Genomic DNA, 21,097 nt, shown 5'->3' with positions numbered 1-21,097 from the left:
TCCCCCCCCCCCTCTCTCTTCAGCAGCTCATTGTACTTCCATTCTTGTGCATTTTGGACACGTAATTAGTCAACTACAATCGGTATCTCAAAATTAGCATCGTGAACATGTTTCTTAACATACCTCACTGACCGGGATGAATTAGATCAATCATCACAAGATTGATCTACCGAGAGTAGTCTCTTGTCAGTACAACAAACTGAACTAAGATCATCACATCTCGAGTTCAGGTCAGCAAGTGATGCTCAGGGCCTCACCTGAGTCACCCAAATATTTACAAGGCACTTGCATTGCTTAATACTGATAACAAGGCAGACCCTGCTCGCCTTCCTCCTTACATGGTCCAGTCAGCTTCAAAGCCGGACTCCTCACATAAAAAATGCCGCTCCGAGGGTGGGCATTCAGTTTATATGGTTTGGTTCATTCGGGTTTCTTGAAGTTCGGTTTCTGTAAAATAACAACCAAAATAATCACACTAAAACTTGCCAGGAACCTTATTAACCAAAATTTATCGATTTGGTTTGTTCGGTCAACCAGAAAACTGAAATACGTGTGCACCATCATCGGTCAAAGCAGCGTGTCATGGAGCGATTTGTTATATAATAGCCGTCAATCATCTCAGATAAAAAACTGTCAAATAGTATTTTCATATAATCGAGATCCTATAATTGGTGCACTAGGGCGTGTTTGGTTCCCTGTGTTGCATCTGGCCCGCATCCACCATGCAAAGTTTGGGTCGTTTGGATACACTGCATGGGCCCTTCAGCCTGGCCCGGTGGATGCAAAAAGGGGTCTCTCAGCCAGGCTGAGGGATACGCAGGATTCGAGCTTATCTCGGATGCAGGCTCGCTCGCTCGCTCGTTTTCTTTCCTCTTCCTTTCGTCTCTTCCCCAAACGCCGCCGTCACACCTCCCCGTATCCCCATGGCTCCATCGACCGGGCCTCCCGCAGCTCGTGCTCACCCCGCCGCCGGCCTCCGTCCTCCACGTGCCTCCACGCCGACGAGCGCCTCCACACGATCCCGCTGGCTCTCCTTTGATGCACGGCCAACTCCCTCCTGCGCTTGGCCGCCGGCCATGGACGCCACTACGGCTTCGCAGAAGTCCAACCGCCGATGAAGAACGCCACCGCCATCAGGACCCATGGCCGCCGCTTCTCATCAAGCGCCGCCGCCGTCCGCGAACAAGTGACGCTGCCGCGCGCCAGATCATGCCCCGCCGTGCCGCCGGGAGCAAGGAGCCCACCGTCTGGAGCCATCGAGATCCTGCCTCCCTGTATCCCGTCGCCCTGCGCTGCTGTGTGCTCCTCTTTCCACATCAATTTCAGTGACATTCAGACAAAAACAGCACCGCATGCAGCCATATGATGGAAGTTCACCAAACATACATCACGACGCAACTTTGCATCGCCTTAGCCTGGCCATGCTCAGCCTGGATCCTCCATGCAATGCAGCTGAAAGCCACCCAGGCAACCAAACACGCCCCTAGACCGATGCGTTTCTGCTTGCATGAATCTACGTACAATTGCCAAAGCAACAAACTAGCTAGCCAGTGACTTAGACTAATCAGGTAGCCTGTTGTGCTTGCGCCGGAGAGACACGAGGTCACCGCCCATGATAGCACGGTGCCGCCGCCCTTGCTCGTCGTCGTTGACCTGCACCGTTCCAGTGAAGAACCCATCTTAGCCCAAAAAGAGACTTCGGTGGTCACTTGAAGCAAAAAAAACATCCAGTTCCAGCAAAAAAAACATCCAGTTCCAGCAAAACAATCTTAGCAACAAGGAACTCCAGTAAAAGGTTTGAAGGAGAAATTCACTCTGAATCTAGACAAAAATAACCCAGGTTCAAGCGAAAAACGTGTTCAGCAACAACCGAACCCTGTAGTTGCCCAGAACGTTGTTGGTCAGATGAAGCAAAACAAAAACCTAGTTCCAGCAAAAATAAACTACAGTTCTAGCAAAAATGATACGAGCAACTAGAACTCCGGTAAAACGTTTGAAGCAAATATTTAGTCAGGTTCCAGCAAAAAAAAACTCAGGTTGCAGCAAAATTCGTGTCTAGCAAACAAAACAACCTTGTAGCTCCCCAAAACGCTGTTAGTCAGATGAAGCAAAACCAAAAACCAGTTCCAGCAAGAAAAAACTACAGTTCCAGCAAAAACGACACGAGCAACTAGAAACTCTGGTAAATGTTCGAAGCAAAAATTTACTCGGTTCCAGCAATAAAAATCTCCGCTTCCAGCAAAAAAATCGCATCCAAAGAAAAAAAACCCAACCTTGCAGCTCCCAAAAACGCCGGTGGCAGCTCCGGCGTGCACAGATACAACTCCATCGTCGAAGGGCGCAACTGATTGCAGCACCAAAAGCTCATCGCTGGCTGTGGCAGCACTAACTCCAACGCTGAGGAAGCAGGGTTGCACGGCCGCGCTGCGCAGCTCGCAGTACTCAAACGTCAGGCGCCCGCCGCGGCTGGTTCACCGGCGATGGGGAAGCAATGGGGAATGGGGCGCGGCGACTATCTATATCTATACTTCTATATCTATATCTATATCTATACTACTATTAAAAGACCAAATGTGACTTCCCCTACATCCACACGACAAAGTGCACACAGGATAACCCTAGACGTCCGATCAGACCCACTTACTATCATGCAACTGTCCACGTTTTATCAAACATACTACAACCAGATCAACGGTTCTAATCAAATGTTCTGCCGGCAGACTCCCACGTCCAGGCTCCTACACATCCTAACGATGACACCTCCATCCAGCGAATAAACATTATCTCCGCGATCAACGCCACCACCACGCCACGAACCTCGCGTCGGCACGCCGCCCCGCCGTCCTCGCTCCGCCCCGCCCGGCCGCCCTCGCCACGCGACCCTTGCCCCTGTTCTCCGCGACGACACGACGCCCTCGACCCGCCTTGCAGCCCTAACTCTCCTCAATACGCCGTCGTCGCCACGCCGCCCTCTCCCCGGTGTCTGCGACGTCCTCGACCCGGCGCGCTGCCTTACATCCGGTGTCATCACCCCGGTGGCGAGCAGATCTCCAAGACATCTGACTACTTCCGTACCTGCCAGTGCACAGGTTAGATCAACTGAATTTGCACGTCTTTTGGTCAGACATAAGACATGGGGAATTGTTCTTTTAATCTGACAACCTGTAATTTCATACTTACAGTACATCATGATTTGCATAGCAAACTGAGTTGAGGCACGGGTCAGTAAGTGTTCATTGAGAAGACAATATGCCCGGATCTCAGCGTAGTGGGGTACGTAATCCCTTTCAGGACCTGACGAACAACGACAGTTCAGGTAAATACAGATATCACCTACTCTTAGCTACTAATATCATGTAAGTACCGACTATGTCATTGCCTCGCAGGTCAAAAAACAGATCCAAAAGAACTAAAGAGACAGAGGGAAAGGGAGAGGTATGCACTAAACAAGGATGCAATATTGAAAAAAAGAAAGGAGGCAAGGGATAGTAAGAAAGCTATGTCCGCGGTTTTAAATGAAACCAACACTCCATCTAAGCCACCCGTGGCCATGTCGCCTGGTTACTCAATTTTCTCTGTTCTTTATCATACATTTCATTAATCACAGCTAAACTCATGTTAATTAAAAGTCCCTTTGGACAGGTTTTGACACTATGGATATGCCCAGTGCGCAGTCTGCTATCACCCAGCAATGACACGCACCAGTTGTGGAAGGTCATGTGTTCTCCTACATCCAAACATACTACCGGCTCTTGTGTGCCAGCAACTGGCTTTGGTAATACAATTTTGATGCAGGCATACCTGTTGATGTGGTAATGAGTGATCAGACTCCACTTCATGGTCCATGTTCACTAACAACACCAGATACTGTCGTCTCTAACAATGAAAATGTTAATAATATCAACTCTGCCAATGAGTCGTCCCAACTGACTGTGTTACGACCGCCACTTCAAGCCTACAGATGCAACAGTTCATATGGTTGTCATTTCTGGCTCATATTAACTATCATACATGATTCACACATACATAATTTGGGACGAAGTCGCTATGACAAAACGACAAGCAGTTGAGACGCTTGATAGATCACTACAGGATATAATGGAATGTTCTTTGCCATTTGGAGGAAAGGTTGTTGTCTTTGGTGGTGATTTCAGGCAGGTCCTACCCGTTGTGACACGTGGGACAAGAGCACAGATCACGGATGCTACACTTCTGAGATCCTATCTTTGGGAGAAGACCCGCAAGATACGTCTCACGCGCAATATGCGAGCGCAGGCTGATCCTTGGTTCTCAGAATACCTACTAAGGATAGGCAATGGAACTGAAGAGACAATTAGCGACGATTATGTCCGTCTCCCTGACGAGATTGTCATTGGCTATACCGAGGATGAAAAAGCTATTAACATGCTCATCGAAGATGTCTTCCCATCTTTGCAGGCCAATTCTAGATCGAGAGAGTACATGAGTGCACGTGCTATTCTTTCGACCAAGAACGATCATGTCGATGACCTGAATGACAAGATGATCTCCAGGTTTCCGGGCGAAGAAAGGTTATACCATAGTTTTGACTCAATTGAGGATGACTTGCAGAATAATTACACAATTGATTTTTTGAACTCAATCACACCAAATGGCTTGCCCCCGCATGTTTTGAAATTAAAGGTCAACTGTCCGGTCATTCTGCTCCGGAACCTCGACCCTCATAATGGTCTATGCAATGGGACACGGCTTATGATCAGAGCCTTTCAGGATAATGCAATCGATGCGGAGATTGTTGGTGGTCAGCATGCTGGAAAGAGGGTGTTTATACCTAGGATCCCTATGTCACCCTCAGAGGACATCTCACTTCCTTTCAAACTTAAGAGAAAACAGTTCCCCATCCGCCTGAGTTTTGCCATGACAATTAACAAGGCACAGGGTCAGACCATCCCAAATGTCGGCATTTACCTTCCCGAGCCAGTATTCTCACTGGGCAGCTATATGTTGCATTGTCAAGAGGAGTGTCGAGAGATACGACACAGATTTTGGCCAAGCCAAACAAGGATGTTGATAAATCCGGGAAAAGCACCAAGAACATTGTCTACAGAGATGTTTTGGAGAGATGAGGCAGGTGCATTATTCTATTATTTCTTTTCACCTACTATGTTCGCTTTCAAAACCAGCTTATGAAACTAGCTCCTTACAAGCTTATCATTTTTGTAGCCGTATCTCATGTCATGCACTAATCACTTAACAGTTTTTGTTGATTCAGGTTTGACAAATATTCTTGTTGAGTAGAATTGAGGCTTTGCTGTGGTTACTGGTCTCCACATGTGCAACTTGTAAACCTATTTGGAAGAGAAGAAGATGGTGGAATGATGCTACGTCATGGTGTCAGATCATACATAATAAGGAACGCTTTGTGCTGTATCCTGTACTATCTAAATTTTTCGTTCGAAATTATGTTCTGTTAAACATGTTCTTGAATGCCTAAGTGAGATGCTCTATGATATATTTGTAACGAAAACTGCAAAAGACTTGAGATTCCTGGAATATATTGAAGTTAAAAGGCGTTATTACTACTATGTTGCCAATAGGACGTTCCTGGATCTATAGCACACGAGCTCACATGCTTTCTTTTTTCAGAAAAAAAATTCAAAAGAATATAGCGTACAGTATTCATAAATAAAAGAATATAAGTCATGTAACAGACTAAACTGGTGGATAACCACAGTGGGCGAGAATACCTCTTCCAACATGCATCAAACCAGTTGAAGATATGCCTCCTATTCCGATTCCATTTTCTACTTCACCTCTTCACTGATCTCCGCCTTGGCTGGCTTGATGGATCATGTGATGAACCAAAAAAATCAAAAGAACAAGTCATGATCTCCCGCAGTCGTAAGCTCATGTACAAGAAGGCAACCACCATACATCAGCTGAATTTCAAATCAAACAGAAAAAATTAGTTTCTCAAATATTAAAAGGGTGTGCCTTTTCTGAATTAAGCCCACAGTTACAGAAGGAAGGTGGGCCAAACCCACTATTTATGCATATAAATTGTACCACGAAAATAACTCCAATATTTTGTGTGAGTATAAAAAAGCACAAGATAAGATTCTGGGGCCTCAGATAAATCCGGGGATGATAGCAATCAGGAGTCCCCAATTATCGCGATAGTAGTTTCCTTTCTCTCACGATTCTGCCTTATATTGCCTGATACCATTACTTTCACCTCTCCTCCATCCTCCCTCGTGATCTCTCAGCCGCATCCCAACATACCTCCACAACAAGTCTCTCCACTGAGCCGCACACATCTGCCCTTGGTGAAGCACCGTCTTCATCCATGTCTGCGCCTCCGTCACCGGTGCCACATGCGAGTCAATCTCCATCCAGATCCGGTACTACTGTCCATGCTATGGAAATGGTAAAGACACATTATATCTCTGTTCTTTCTATGCAAGGTTTCCTCCTATCTAAAAGTGTCATACTTGGGTTTTTAGGATGACATCAACAAGGTAGCAAAGGATGAGGATATAGATAATATGCAGGTTGAAAAGGTGATAAAGAAAGACGAGGATACAAACTATGAGTCGGCACAGGTGATACAAGAAGACTCTACTATGGAGGATACAGAGAATATGCATATTGATGAGGTGAAGACCGTACAGGAGGATACATATCCCGAGTCCACGGAGGCAAGTTTTCTTTCCACATGTCATTACTATTTTAATTCTAACGCCATAGAGCACTTTGTAATTTTTTTAGTACAATATCATATCAAAAAGATATTCTATCCGTTATAATATTATACTACCATGTGTTTCAGCTACCCAGAGATGACGAATCAAGTGAAATACCGAACAATAATGAAGTGGAGAAAAATAATTGCACGGAGAGCCCAGAATATACACATATTCTTGAAGAAAACATAGCAAACAGAGAGGCCAAAGATTCTGAACATACAAATGTGACTTTCCTTTTCCAACTATTTCTTCCAAAATTATTCTAATTATATTATATCCTACATACGGGTAATTCTTTTAATATTGTTTTCAGAAGTTAACCCACAACAAAACAAGTCAACAAATGGTGGCAACTGAGGACGAGAAATTGGCACAAACACCCGCCACGGAAGGGCTTCAAACTATAGAGGACGAACAATGCCCGTGCATATAAAGAAACATATACGACGGCATAACAAGCCTAAGAAGGCACAAGACTATGTTGTTTCTCCACAAGGCACAGACCAAAACCTTTAATGTCCTTGTACTGCTATATTATTGTTTTTGTGTTCATTATCATTAAATGTTATCAGGGCCATCGTGACAGATTATGCCAGCACTGGCGATGATTGGTCCGTTATAGAAAAAATCAGATCCGAACCAAGTAAAGAAAGAAATGTAGTGAGCATCGGCGATGCATTTCTGAAAAAAAAGACATTTACTATCTCTTCTATCTCCCAAAGAATGGGTTGGCGACGAAGTAAGTATATTAGGACATGAAGATGCTATTTGATTAGAAGTATGTGTCATCTAATATACTATGTATACTTTTAATTGTAGGTCATAAATACGTACATAAATTGCATGATTTTTACGGAGCATCTACAAGTAAGGTCAGGTGGAAGTGTGTTCTTAGAGAATGCATGCATCTCTAAGATGATGAAGATCGGTAGCTATCTGCCCTCAGATGACATGGATGCTGCACCAGCATGGGTATTAAACAGAGAAAAAGCATATTTGGAAAACGATATGGTTAGTCTTACTTTTCTACATATTTCTATGAATTACAGCAAGAACGACTGATTCGTCCACATACGAGTACAACTAAAATAATCATTTTCTTCAGATATACATTCCAATAAACAACGACGACTTTCACTGGTACCTATGTGTTATAAATGCCAGAAAAAAAATGTGTCCAAGTGCTCGACTCGCTAGGCCCTTACATGAGCCGCAAGGACCTCGCTGATACGGTTAGTACTTAGTCCTACTCCCCCATCTTTTCTAAGAACCTTTTTTTCTTATTTCTCACTTTTGATGCTTATACTTTTTCCATTTGTTGGTACAACAGCTAGAAGGACTAGAGGATTTATTCAAATATGCATCCAAGCACATGGAATTAAAATCCGATAAGTGGACTGATCTCGATGTTACAACATGGAAAAGAGAAGAATATATTAAGAGCAGTCTTCAGACGGATGGGTACGCCTCCTACTATAACTGAGAGCATTTATGCTTAACAGGGCATGTATGCTATTATGTTTATTTTTTCATTGCACAGCATTCCTGAAGCACATTTGACCAACAGATTTGGTATGCCAATGCAATTCTTTACCTTATTGTATGCCAATGCAATTCTTTACCTTATTGTATGCCAATGCAATTCACACAGCACCTCTCATGAGATCTGGCCTAAATAATAGTGCTCAAGGCGATACATTTCATTGGGCTGCATATTATACATTTGAACAACAAATATGTTACTACACACATGGAAAGAAGCAGATATATAGCATACCTGTATATGTGTTCCGCTAACAATCTTCCACTACTCTATATCCAATGCATCCATGCCAACATGGAGAAACAGAAACATCTCACAAATGGATGACAATGTGGCGAAGGTGCCTGTTGTGCATACAATGGAATAAGCATCAGCAAAGTTCAGATGTCAAAGAATGGACTCACATGTATTTCTGATAGAAACAGTGCAGATACCAACTTGGTTGCGACATTACAACGTCTCAAAAAGCAAAGACTCAACATCAATTAGAGCTAGCTGATAGTGACAAATTAAGCCACCCAGAATTCAAATCCACAAATCAAGAAGCTTTATCACAGCATGGTTGCCTAAAAAATGTCACCTGACTAAATCCCCACTGATAATCGTAGGTGCATTAACAACATCTAATCGAACAGCATACCTTCAGCAACCGAGTGTAGGCTGCGAACTCCTTCCCGGAGCGACTGTGTGAGGTCGACGCACTGGATCTCGGTCCAATTCAAGATGCCTACTCCTGCATGCATCGTGTCCAGCAGCTCGCATCTCGATCTGCTCTGCGGCTGTATGATGGTGGCGGCAGAGTCGATGTAGGGAAGATCCATGGGGTTGGCGGCGAGGCAAGTCCGCGGTGGTGAGAGGAGGCGGCGGGGCGAGGCCGTGGTGGGGATAAGAGCCGGCGAGGCAAGGCCGTCATGGGGATAGGAGACGGGGCGAGGCCGTGGTGGTGGTGGTGGTGCGGGGAGGGGGCGCCAGAAGACGTCGTGGCCGGAGAGGATGCGCCCTGCTCCAGAGAAGGCGGCCGGCGGCGTGCGCCCTGCTCCAAAGAAGGCGGCCGGCGGCGTGCGGCGGAGAAAGCAAAGTGACTGTCTCTCACCGTCTCACCACACACACACACATCCTGTTGTGAGAAAGCGACTGCTCCTCATTAGTGTGTGGTGAGAGACTGAGATACTTAGCACCGGCTGCCCTCTTTTTCTTTTCACCGGCTGCTCCTCATTTGTGGCAGCTCCTTATTAGTGTACCTCTGGTTGCTCTCTTTTCTTTTGCAATCCAACCTCTGGTTTCTTTTGTGTGGCCTAATTATGTCGTTCAGATTAAACATATCATCGATCAAATGGATCATCGGCCGTGTGCCTTTTGTTTTATTTTTAATATTTATGATCCACAACCCATTTGGTGAAGTAATAATTATATGAGTTCCTCTCAAAGAAATTCTGCGTTGACAAATTCAATTTTTATTCATAGCCTTTTTGTTCAATTGATTTATAATAAAAAAATATGCATTGACAAATTCAATTATTTTATTGATAGTCCTTTTGGTCATTTGATTTAAATTAGCGGCAAACGTTGTTCAATTCCTTTTTAATCGAGCGTGTCTGCTATGACTTGTGATTCGGTCAACATCATTTTATAATACTAATATTTTTTTATTAATATAATATTTTTGTTATTAATCATATCTAATTTTTGTAATCATCCAGGTCATCTTGTGGTCTGTGGATGTTAAATTTCATGGAGTACTTCACGGGAGATAGTCTGTCTGACACTCCCGAACAGGTATATTTTGCATCGTATCATGATACTAATTATTTTGTGTTGTATCATTATTTGAAAATTAAGTCTTGTTACTACTTCACTTTAGGTTCATATGACAGATTTTAAAACAAAATTAGCTGTCATTTTAGTCGACTCTGAATTCAATGATGATGATATAAGAAACCAAGACTTGGATGATGATGAAACCAACACGGATCCCACCGATTGTATGATCATCGAAAGACCTCCTAACAAACCCAAAGCATCCAACTCATCATCACAAGTTGAGCTCATCTCGCAATCATTTATCCTTCCGCCGTTTGTCACTCCAACAAACGACGACTTAATGGATGAACTTTGCTTGTTCATCATCATGGTTGATGATATCCCTTTGCTAGAGTAAGACACATTTTTCCAATTCATTTTTGTTTATAATAAATTATTACTCTTGTATAATTATAATTGATAGAATTCCCATTTCACAGGAGCGAATGGGTGAAAAGCTCTCAACCTTATCCTATTAGTTTGAACTTGAGACAATTAAAGAACATATTAAAGAATGATGAGTACATGGATGCTGGTTGTTTTAACATGGCTGTGAGGATACTAGCGTGCCACGACGTCCAGCTTGCTAGAGATGTCCCAACACACTATATGGATCTACGATTCTGTCACTAGTAGAAAAAGGGGCTTTAGTCCCGGTTGGTAAGGCCCTTTAGTCCCGGTTTTTGAACCAGGACTAAAGGGTCGTTACTAATGCCTCTCCCCTTTAGTCCCGGTTCTTACACGAACCGGGACTAAAGGCCGCGGCCACGTGGAGCTCCACCTTTAGTCCCGGTTGGTAACACCAACAGGGACTAAAGGAAATTTTATGATTTTTTTTTTGAAAAAAAAAAATTGAATTTTTTTATTTTCAAATTTCTGAATTATTTTAACCTCTAATCTCTAATCACCACCCCTCGTCACTGCTCAATTTATCACCCCTCATCATTCCAAATCATCTAACTTCCTGGACGGTCACCCATCCTCTCACTACTCCAGCCTGAGCACGCTTAACTTCCAGATTCTGTTCTCCCTCGTTTCAAAGTCTGCACTTGTTGTTTTCCTGACAATAGTAAGTTGTCAATCCTATTAACCCTCAGGAATTTAGCTTGAGCATGAAGTGACACATTTTACTGTTTGAGTTTGAAACTATTGTTTTAAAAAACAATAATTATTTAGTAACACTAATATTTCTTGAATAATTAGTTTGACCATTGTTTGACCATAGTTTGACCACAGTTTGACCAGATTTGACCAAAATTTCTTAGAGAATGCATGCATCTCTAAGATGATGAAGATCGGTAGCTATCTGCCCTCAGATGACATGGATGCTGCACCAGCATGGGTATTAAACAGAGCCAAAGCATATTTGGAAAACGATATGGTTAGTCTTACTTTTCTACATATTTCTATGAATTACAGCAAGAACGACTGATTCGTCCACATACGAGTACAACTAAAATAATCATTTTCTTCAGATATACATTCCAATAAACAACGACGACTTTCACTGGTACCTATGTGTTATAAATGCCAGAAAAAAATGTGTCCAAGTGCTCGACTCGCTAGGCCCTTACATGAGCCGCAAGGACCTCGCTGATACGGTTAGTACTTAGTCCTACTCCCCCATCTTTTCTAAGAACCTTTTTTTCTTATTTCTCACTTGTGATGCTTATACTTTTTCCATTTGTTGGTACAACAGCTAGAAGGACTAGAGGATTTATTCAAATATGCATCCAAGCACATGGAATTAAAATCCGATAAGTGGACTGATCTCGATGTTACAACATGGAAAAGAGAAGAATATATTAAGAGCAGTCTTCAGACGGATGGGTACGCCTCCTACTATAACTCAAAGCATTTATTCTTAACAGCGCAGGTATGCTATTATGTTTATTTTTTCACTGCATAGCATTCCTGAAGCACATTTGACCAACAGATTTGGTATGCCAATGCAATTCTTTACCTTATTGTATGCCAATGCAATTCTTTACCTTATTGTATGCCAATGCAATTCACACAACACCTCTCATGAGATCTGGCCTAAATAATGGTGCTCAAGGCGATACATTTCATTGGGCTGCATATTATACATTTGAACAACAAATATGTTATTACACATATGGAAAGAAGCAGATATATAGCATACCTGTATATGTGTTCCGCTAACAATCTTCCACTACTCTATATCCAATGCATCCATGCCAACATGGAGAAACAGAAACATCTCACAAATGGATGACAATGTGGCGAAGGTGCCTGTTGTGCATACAATGGAATAAGCATCAGCAAAGTTCAGATGTCAAAGAATGGACTCACATGTATTTCTGATAGAAACAGTGCAGATACCAACTTGGTTGCGACATTACAACGTCTCAAAAAGCAAAGACTCAACATCAATTAGAGCTAGCTGATAGTGACAAATTAAGCCACCCAGAATTCAAATCCACAAATCAAGAAGCTTTATCACAACATGGTTGCCTAAAAAATGTCACCTGACTAAATCCCCACTGATAATCGTAGGTGCATTAACAACATCTAATCGAACAGCATACCTTCAGCAACCGAGCGTAGGCTGCGAACTCCTTCCCAGAGCGACTGTGTGAGGTCGACGCACTGGATCTCGGTCCAATTCAAGATGCCTGCTCCTGCATGCATCGTGTCCAGCAGCTCGCATCTCGATCTGCTCTGGGGATGTATGATGGCGGCGGCAGAGTCGATGTAGGGAAGATCCACGGGGTTGGCGGCGAGGCAAGTCCGCGATGGTGAGAGGAGGCGGCGGGGCGAGGCCGTGGTGGGGATAAGAGCCGGCGAGGCAAGGACATCATGGGGATAGGAGACGGGGCAAGGCCGTGGTGGTGGTGGTGGTGGTGCGGGGAGGGGGCGCCAGAAGACGTCGTGGCCGGAGAGGATGCGCCCTGCTCCAGAGAAGGCGGCCGACGGCGTGCGCCCTGCTCCAAAGAAGGCGGCCGGCGGCATGCGCCCTGCTCCAAAGAAGGCGGCCGGCGGCGTGCGGCGGAGAAAGCAAAGTGACTGTCTCTCACCGTCTCACCACACACACACACACATCCTGTTGTGAGAAAGCGACTGCTCCTCATTAGTGTGCGGTGAGAGACTGAGATACTTAGCACCGGCTGCCCTTTTTTTTTCTTTTCACCGGCTGCTCCTCATTTGTGGCAGCTCCTTATTGGTGTACCTCTGGTTCCTCTCTTTTCTTTTGCAATCCAACCTCTGGTTTGTTTTGTGTGGCCTAAATATGTCGTTCAGATTAAACATATCATCGATCAAATGGATCATCGGCCGTGTGCCTTTTGTTTTATTTTTAATATTTATGATCGACAACCCATTTGGTGAAGTAATAATTATATGAGTTCCTCTCAAAGAAATTATGCGTTGACAAATTCAATTTTTATTGATAGCCTATTTGTTCAATTGATTTATAATAAAAAATATGCATTGACAAATTCAATTATTTTATTGATAGTCCTTTTGGTCATTTGATTTAAATTAGCGGCAATCGTTGTTCAATTCCTTTTTAATTGAGCGTGTCTGCTATGACTTGTGATTCGGTCAACATCATTTTATAATACTAATATTTTTTATTAATATAATATTTTTGTTATTAATCATATCTAATTTTTGTAATCATCCAGGTCATCTTGTGGTCTGTGGATGTTATATTTCATGAAGTACTTCACGGGAGATAGTCTGTCTGACACTCCCGAACAGGTATATTTTGCATCGTATCATGATACAAATTATTTTGTGTTGTATCATTATTAGAAAACTAAGTCTTGTTACTGCTTCACTTTAGGTTCATATGACAGATTTTAGAACAAAATTAGCTGTCATTTTAGTCGACTCTGAATTCAATGATGATGATATAAGAAACCAAGACTTGGATGATGATGAAACCAACACGGATCCCACCGATTGTATGATCATCGAAAGACCTCCTAACAAACCCAAAGCATCCAACTCATCATCACAAGTTGAGCTCATCTCGCAATCATTTATCCTTTCGCCGTTTGTCACTCCAACAAACGACGACTTAATGGATGAACTTTGCTTGTTCATCATCATGGTTGATGATATTCCTTTGTTAGAGTAAGACACATTTTTCCAATTCATTTTTGTTTATAATAAATTATTACTCTTGTATAATTATAATTGATAGAATTCCCATTTCACAGGAGCGAATGGGTGAAAAGCTCTCAACCTTATCCTATTAGTTTGAACTTGAGACAATTAAAGAACATATTAAAGAATGATGAGTACATGGATGCTGGTTGTTTTAACATGGCTGTCAGGATACTAGCGTGCCACGACGTCCAGCTTGCTAGAGATGTCCCAACACACTATATGGATCTATGATTCTGTCACTAGTAGAAAAAGGGGCTTTAGTCCCGGTAAACCGGGACTAAAGGGTCGTTACTAATGCCTCTCCCCTTTCGTCCCGGTTCTTACACGAACCAGGACTAAAGGCCGCGGCCACGTGGAGCTCCAACTTTAGTCCCGGTTGGTAACTCCAACCGGGACTAAAGGAAATTTTATGATTTTTTTTGAATTTTTTTTTGATTTTCAAATTTCTGAATTATTTTAACCTCTAATCTCTAATCACCACCCCTCATCACTGCTCAATTTATCATCCCTCATCATTCCAAATCATCTAACTTCCCGGACGGTCACCCATCCTCTCACTACTCCAGCCTGAGCACGCTTAACTTCCGGGTTCTGTTCTCCCTTGTTTCAAAGTCTGCACTTGTTGTTTTTATGAAAATAGTAAGTTGTCAATCCTATTAACCCTCAGGAATTTAGCTTGAGCATGAAGTGACACATTTTACTGTTTGAGTTTGAAACTATTGTTTTAAAAAACAATAATTATTTAGTAACACTAATATTTCTTGAATAATTAGTTTGACCATTGTTTGACCACAGTTTTACCAGATTTGACCAAAATTCAAAAAAACTAAAATAATTATTTAGTAACACTAATATTCTAGAATAATTAGTTTGACCACAGTTTGACCAGTTTGAAATTTTTTCGATTTTTTTTCACTCTAGATCTTAAAAGCCCCATAACTTTTTTCTGTTAGGTTTTTGAGGATTTTGAAAATGTTTAACGGGGTTTCCCCAGTTAAATTCGGATGTAACTTTTCGAGTAGATGATTTTTCATATAAAAAACTTTTTAATCCGAGTTCGTATGCAAAAGTTATGCTAATTTTACAAATTCCAGAGAGATTTTGCAAATAAAGTCGAAATTCATATTTGTAATTTTCCCAACAACTAGACCACGTATCACATGGGAAACTTATTTTATTTTATTTTTTTGATATTTCCATCATTTTCTTTTGTATTTTCTAAAACTGAAAAGGCGGTCCGGGGGGGTGGTGGTAGAGTTTGAAAATGGGACCTTTAGTACCGGTTCGTGCCACGAACCGGTACTAATGCCTCAAAGCCCATTAGTACCGGTTGGTGGCACCAACCGGTACTAATGGGCATCGCACCCTTTAGTCCCGGTTCGTGGCACCAACCGGGACTAAAGGGCCCAGGTGAACCGGGACTAATGCCTTAGCCGCACGGACCGGGACCAATGCTCACATTAGTCCCGGTTCGTGACTGAACCGGGACTAATGTGAATACTGCCCTATGACCAAAGCCCTGTTTTCTACTAGTGTGTGTAAGTTATTATAATCACATTTTACATTTTGCCTTATTCTACTCATGTTTTCTTACATTATTGTAGTCCATGTCCCACGATGCACGAGTCCCAAGTCATCATGATGGTATGGACATTGATATGTTGGCACAACTATTTGATAGCTGGCCTAATAGCAATGAGTATCATATCTCAGAATGTGATACGGTAAGATTTCAATCCAAAGTCATTGTTTATTTGGTCTTAATAAATGATAATGATTGATGTGTCATTGCAGATTTTATTGCCTTGTGATATTCTTGGACTATTTTTATTGTTCATCTTGGACCAACAAAAAAAAGTTGTTTCTATTTTGGACCCGCTTTCAATACCTACTTTCGGAAAGCATATACTTAAAACTATGGTCAACGATCTAAACCTTGCACTTCAAACTGCAAACCCTGCCTTCAAGGACGCATTATAAAATGGGGATGCAAAGTTCCTGTTGTTCCCACAAATTCATACGGGTAAGAATCTTGTCAATACATCACAATCTTAACTGATTCATTCAACTCACATGTAACATTTCATACATGCGGTCCCATGTCTGGTTATTTGATTTTCAATTTAATGCACTCATGGCATGATGGAACGCTACATTTTCCAGTACCCAAGGTAAGTATTTCACACCATGCTCATTTCTACACATGTTACTCATGTTTTTTCTAATAACAATGTTATATAATGCATATGTAGGATAATTTTGAACTAAGGAAGCGATTTTTGGTTCATATTTTCAAGTATGAAGAGAATGAAGTTCTAAACAATATCCCAGTCTTAGAACGAAGCATTATAGATCAAATCAAAAGATGGACCTTCCAGAGAGGATCATCATCAAATGATGATTACTAGATAATTTTGCTTATTTGTTATTTTTACAATACATTTATGTGATCGTTAATTTTATGTGAAGACATGTGTATTGGTCGTGTGTTACATGCACAGAGTTTTTTCATTTTTGTATTTCGAATTTTGGAATCACAACATTTCAACAATGGAAGTCTTTCACCGGTCAAACAAGACCTATGACTTCATCTAAAATAAATTATTACATTGAAATCATTGAGACCTATGACCTATGACACGCATTTAAATGTTCCGATACAACAATACAAAAGTTCATTTTTTATTTTACTTTACTAGGATACGTGCGTTGCACGTGCACGCTTACTAGTGTAAGAAAAGAAAAGAAAGAGCACGGAACTGTTTGGGGGCAGAAAGAAAATGTGTGGAGGAGAGTGCATCGTGATTAGATAAGGTAGCGTCAAGCGGTGTGTAGGTCCTAGCGCTTTGCACTGCGCGAGCCAAGGGACCGGCGAAAAGTTCAGCCGGCGCGCCGACCCCAAGCGTTTTCCTTTAAATAAATAGCTTGTTTGAACACGTTCCAAGATAATACAAACTTAAAATACCCCAAACACAATAGCTAATCGTTGTTGGACAAAACATAAAATAAGGTTTATTGGTTGGACACTAGTAGAAAATATGCCTTTAGTCCTGGTTCGCAAAGGCCATTAATCCCGGCTGTGCAACCGGGACTAAATATGCGCGACTAAAGGCTCCCCCTTTAGTCGCACCTCTTACGAACCGCGAATAAAGGCCCGTCCAAGTGGGCGCCAGGAGTCCGTCGGGGCGGAGGACCTTTAGTCCCGGTTCTCGTGGCTAACCGGGACTAAAGGCCTCCTCCGCAGGTTTAGGGTTTTAGCCCCCCTAAACCTGGTCTCTTTTAATTTGTAGTGTTTTATTTCTTTTATATTTTATTTTGTGTTTTATTTTAATTTTGATGAAGTTTTAGTACACATATTCTACGCTACTATATACATGCATATGAAATTTCAAACAAGAAGAATTCAAGAGGAATATATAATATATATTCAATCTCGGGTGACCATATACAACTTCGAACAAGTTTCCATACACAATTAGGATGGATGACCATATACAACTTCGAACAAGTTTCAATCTCGGGTATGCATATAAATTTCTTCGTCCTCGGTATAGTGTTCTCCTTTAGGATTGATGACTTCCCTCATAAAAAATCCTGCTAATTCATCTTGAATTGGTCGGAAGCGAGCTTCTGGACTAAGCCTCCTCCGCAAGTTATCCGTCGCCTTCCGCATGCTATCCAATGCCTTCCGCTCAGAGGTGTGTCTCCGGATGTTCTCACAAACATAGTATCCACATAGATTGGTCCCCGGTGGCTGCTTATCCACATTAACTAACCTTCTAAAATCTAGCTCATGTTTGAATTCACCGACAATTTCTTCTGAGAAGCGTCTCCAAACCCTACAGGGCAAAGAAAATTAAATGAACAAGGGAGTTATTAGTTACTTCATATTAGGAAATGAACGAAAGAGACCGATCGATATAGAGCTCAAATAATTGAAAATAATTACTTTTGCAGCATTTTTCTCATGTCGGCCCAACGCTTTGGATCTGAATCCATAGAGTCCATGATTAGAACTCTGGAGGTGTGAAGTTCAATATTTAGCAGAATCCAGTGGAACCTGCGGACACGTTACATGCACAGTCATGCATAACTCATCGATTAGACATACCATGCATGGAGTAAACAAAAGAGAATGGGCACAAGAGAGAAACACTCACCCAAAATGGTAAGGAAATAGAATATGACTTTTGAGTTGATGCTTTCTAAGAAACTTGTACAAGTCTTTCTCCACGTCTTCGGGGTGATTTTGTAACACATGTCCATTAACGATATGTGGGTCAATGAACCCAACATCATGGATGTTTCTTATTTTGCATTCCCAAATCTTCAATCTGCATAATAGCGTACGCAACAATATAGTTAGGACAATATATATATATATATAGTGCAGGCAATGAAGAACGAGATGAGGTAGAAATAAATCACTTACAGAACGTAGCAACTCAGGATAGATTTGTCGAGCTCGCAGATTGAACAGCTGGAACAATTCACTCATATGAACTTGTACAGAGTACCGTTTGGTGTGATGCCCCTCTGTAACATCCGCATAAACATATTCTTTGTCGGCCCATGTTATGAATTGCTTGTACCAACGTAGCAGATTTCGCATTTGTGGTGGTAGACTCTTTTTCCGCGCAGGCTCGACGAGAGGCCCATTCCGCACATATTGTAATGCTATCTCACATACTGGCGCATCCTCAAGGCCTAAGAAGGCACGAAGAGTCAAACCCATCTCAGACGCTTGTTTCATGGCACTCGCTACAGTCAATCCAAGTGCTGCCGCAGCTGCTATGATCTCGGGGTCCTCTTCCGGACCGGCTTTCACTATGAGCGGGGGGATCGATTGTTTATTCTGCATCCCGAGCAGGTCAACTTGTTTCCCGCTTTTTTTACTTTCTTCTTTCTCCTCCTTCAATATTTTTGCTTGCCTACGAAGTTCATGTCCATAGTCGTCAGGCATATTCAGCTCGGCTTGGGACGGTGTCGTCAAAAAATCCTTAGCTCACTTCTTTTGCTTCTCAGTGAATACTTGCTTGGGCTCAGGCTCTTTTATCGCCTTCGTATCCGCCTTCCATTTCTCATAATGAGCAGACGTGGCCAATTTGGTTTCAGCTTCACTAAGTTCCCAAGGCCTTGGGAGGAGAGGCTTCAGTGATGGCTCCGGTACCCTTGTGGTCTTAGGTACATAAGGGTCCGGGTTAATAGTCCAGGAGCGGGTTTCCTTGCTGTCCGCCTGCTTCTGCTTCTTCGCCGGAGGTGGATTGGGGGGCGTCGTACCCGCCGAAAGAGGATTGGGAGGCGTCGTACCCACCGGAGGAGGATTGGGGGGCGGCGGTTGCTTACCCGCCGGAGGTTGTGGATCGGGGGACGGCGTCGAATGGCGTGAAGGAGGTGTAGGTGAACCACCACGACCACCACCACCGCCACCACCACCACCACCACCATCATCGGAGGGGGGTGGACTTGTTAGCCTTGGCGCCTTGCCTGGAAACACTATGTACTTCTTTTTCCATAGAATGATATGTCGCTTGACATCTCCAAGTCTTCTCTCCCCTTCGGGTGTAGCTTTGTCAATCTCCAGGTCCTCAAACTCTTGGACTATGTCTTCCACCGTGACACGAGCATAGCCATATGCAATGGGGTTGTTGTGGTGGAGTGCTCCAGGTGTACAGGGTAAAGCACTGCCGGTAGCTACCTTCGTGGAAACGTTCCCCACGGGATAATGCAGATCACATTCTTTCATCTCCTTTACATCATCCACGGGGTAGTGAGGCTCCGGTGCACAAATCTCGATCATCGGTGCATTAGCACCAGGCGGGGCATCCGTGGAAGCCACGCTGCTTCTCCGCTGCTGGCTTCCGCGATCCGCTTCATGATCTTCATGCGGCCCTGCAGCCGATTTTTCTTTTACTAGTTCATGCACGGTCTGCTTCAACTCATGGAGTTCCGATGCAAACTTCGCCAAAAGATCTGCATCCCGGTCCGTCTTTCTCTTACGGCTTCTGTAACAGTACGGGTCATTGTCCTGGGAAAACCCTACTTTCCACGGAATTCTGCCTTTGCCTCGTACACGTCCTCCGTGTTCATCATTCCCGAGGGCTGTTGTCAGTGCGTCTTTCTCTCTGTTGAACTTGATCAAGCCCTCTTGAGCTTGTGTCATTGCGTCAATAAGGGCTTGGGTGGGAGCAAACTTTTTCTTCCGGTGAACACACACCCCTGTCTCCGGGTCTAGCGATCCCCCATGCCCGTACCACCAGCTTTTGGCCCTTGGGTCCCATCCCTCTGTACCTAGAGGGATTCCTCGCACCCTCAGGTCCTCCTCCATCTTCTGCCACTTAGGCTCCGAAAGGCGGTATCCTCCTGGCCCCATAATATGATGGAACTTTTTCTTACTCGCATTATCCTTATTTTTTTCGATATTTCCTTGAAATGCTCCGATTTCTTTTGCCTCACAAATTCTGGCCAATCATCTTTCAGTTTCTCATGTTGTCCATTGAAATCCGGAGTCTTGCCCTTGTTGACATAGTCACGGGTTAAATTTTTCTTGAAGTTCCGGAATGCTTCGGCCATCTTCTGAAGAGCGAACTCTTTAACTAGCCTCCTCCTCTCACGTCCACCCGGAACCTCGTTACCGAATTCATCGACTTTGTTGTATTCCGGAGGTAGAATGAAATGTTCCATAAGCTTTCTCCAGCAATCCTTTTTCGTTCTCTTGTCGACAAAACTGAAACCAAGACGTGCCTTCTTTGGCTCCTTCCATTCCTGGACGATGATCGGGACGTTGTCTCTAACAACGACTCCGCATTGGTTGATAAACTTTGAGGCGTGCTGTAGGGGCTTGCCGGTTTCACTGACAAAATCAATGGCATATGTTTCTCCTGTTTTC

General features: G+C 43.1%; 1 protein-coding gene across 9 annotated transcripts; it reads right to left on the bottom strand.

The window, feature by feature from the left end:
* Positions 1 to 1,308: 1,308 nt before the first annotated feature.
* On the bottom strand, positions 1,309 to 13,218 carry LOC109757730 (uncharacterized). 9 transcript variants are annotated; one of them, XM_073499890.1, is made up of 8 exons: positions 12,621 to 13,218; positions 8,909 to 12,324; positions 8,503 to 8,612; positions 5,727 to 6,395; positions 3,802 to 3,955; positions 3,163 to 3,294; positions 2,274 to 3,075; positions 1,309 to 1,653 (listed from the first exon to the last, which is right to left on the bottom strand). In XM_073499890.1, the coding sequence occupies exons 1-2, from the start codon at positions 13,042 to 13,044 to the stop codon at positions 12,245 to 12,247; spliced, it is 504 nt and encodes a 167-aa protein (XP_073355991.1). In that variant the 5' UTR covers positions 13,045 to 13,218; the 3' UTR covers positions 1,309 to 1,653; positions 2,274 to 3,075; positions 3,163 to 3,294; positions 3,802 to 3,955; positions 5,727 to 6,395; positions 8,503 to 8,612; positions 8,909 to 12,244. The 9 variants fall into 9 exon arrangements, with proteins under 9 accessions (XP_073355991.1, XP_073355989.1, XP_073355990.1 ...); XM_073499888.1 differs by having other exon boundaries at positions 3,181 to 3,294; XM_073499889.1 differs by having other exon boundaries at positions 5,727 to 5,918.
* Between the last annotated feature and the right edge of the window lie 7,879 nt (positions 13,219 to 21,097).

This window comes from Aegilops tauschii, chromosome 5 (genome assembly GCF_002575655.3).
Source record: "Aegilops tauschii subsp. strangulata cultivar AL8/78 chromosome 5, Aet v6.0, whole genome shotgun sequence".
NCBI classification, from domain to species: Eukaryota; Viridiplantae; Streptophyta; class Magnoliopsida; order Poales; family Poaceae; genus Aegilops; species Aegilops tauschii.
The sequence above is the reverse complement of the archived record's forward strand: the minus strand, read 5'-3'. Positions and strand labels throughout refer to the sequence as shown.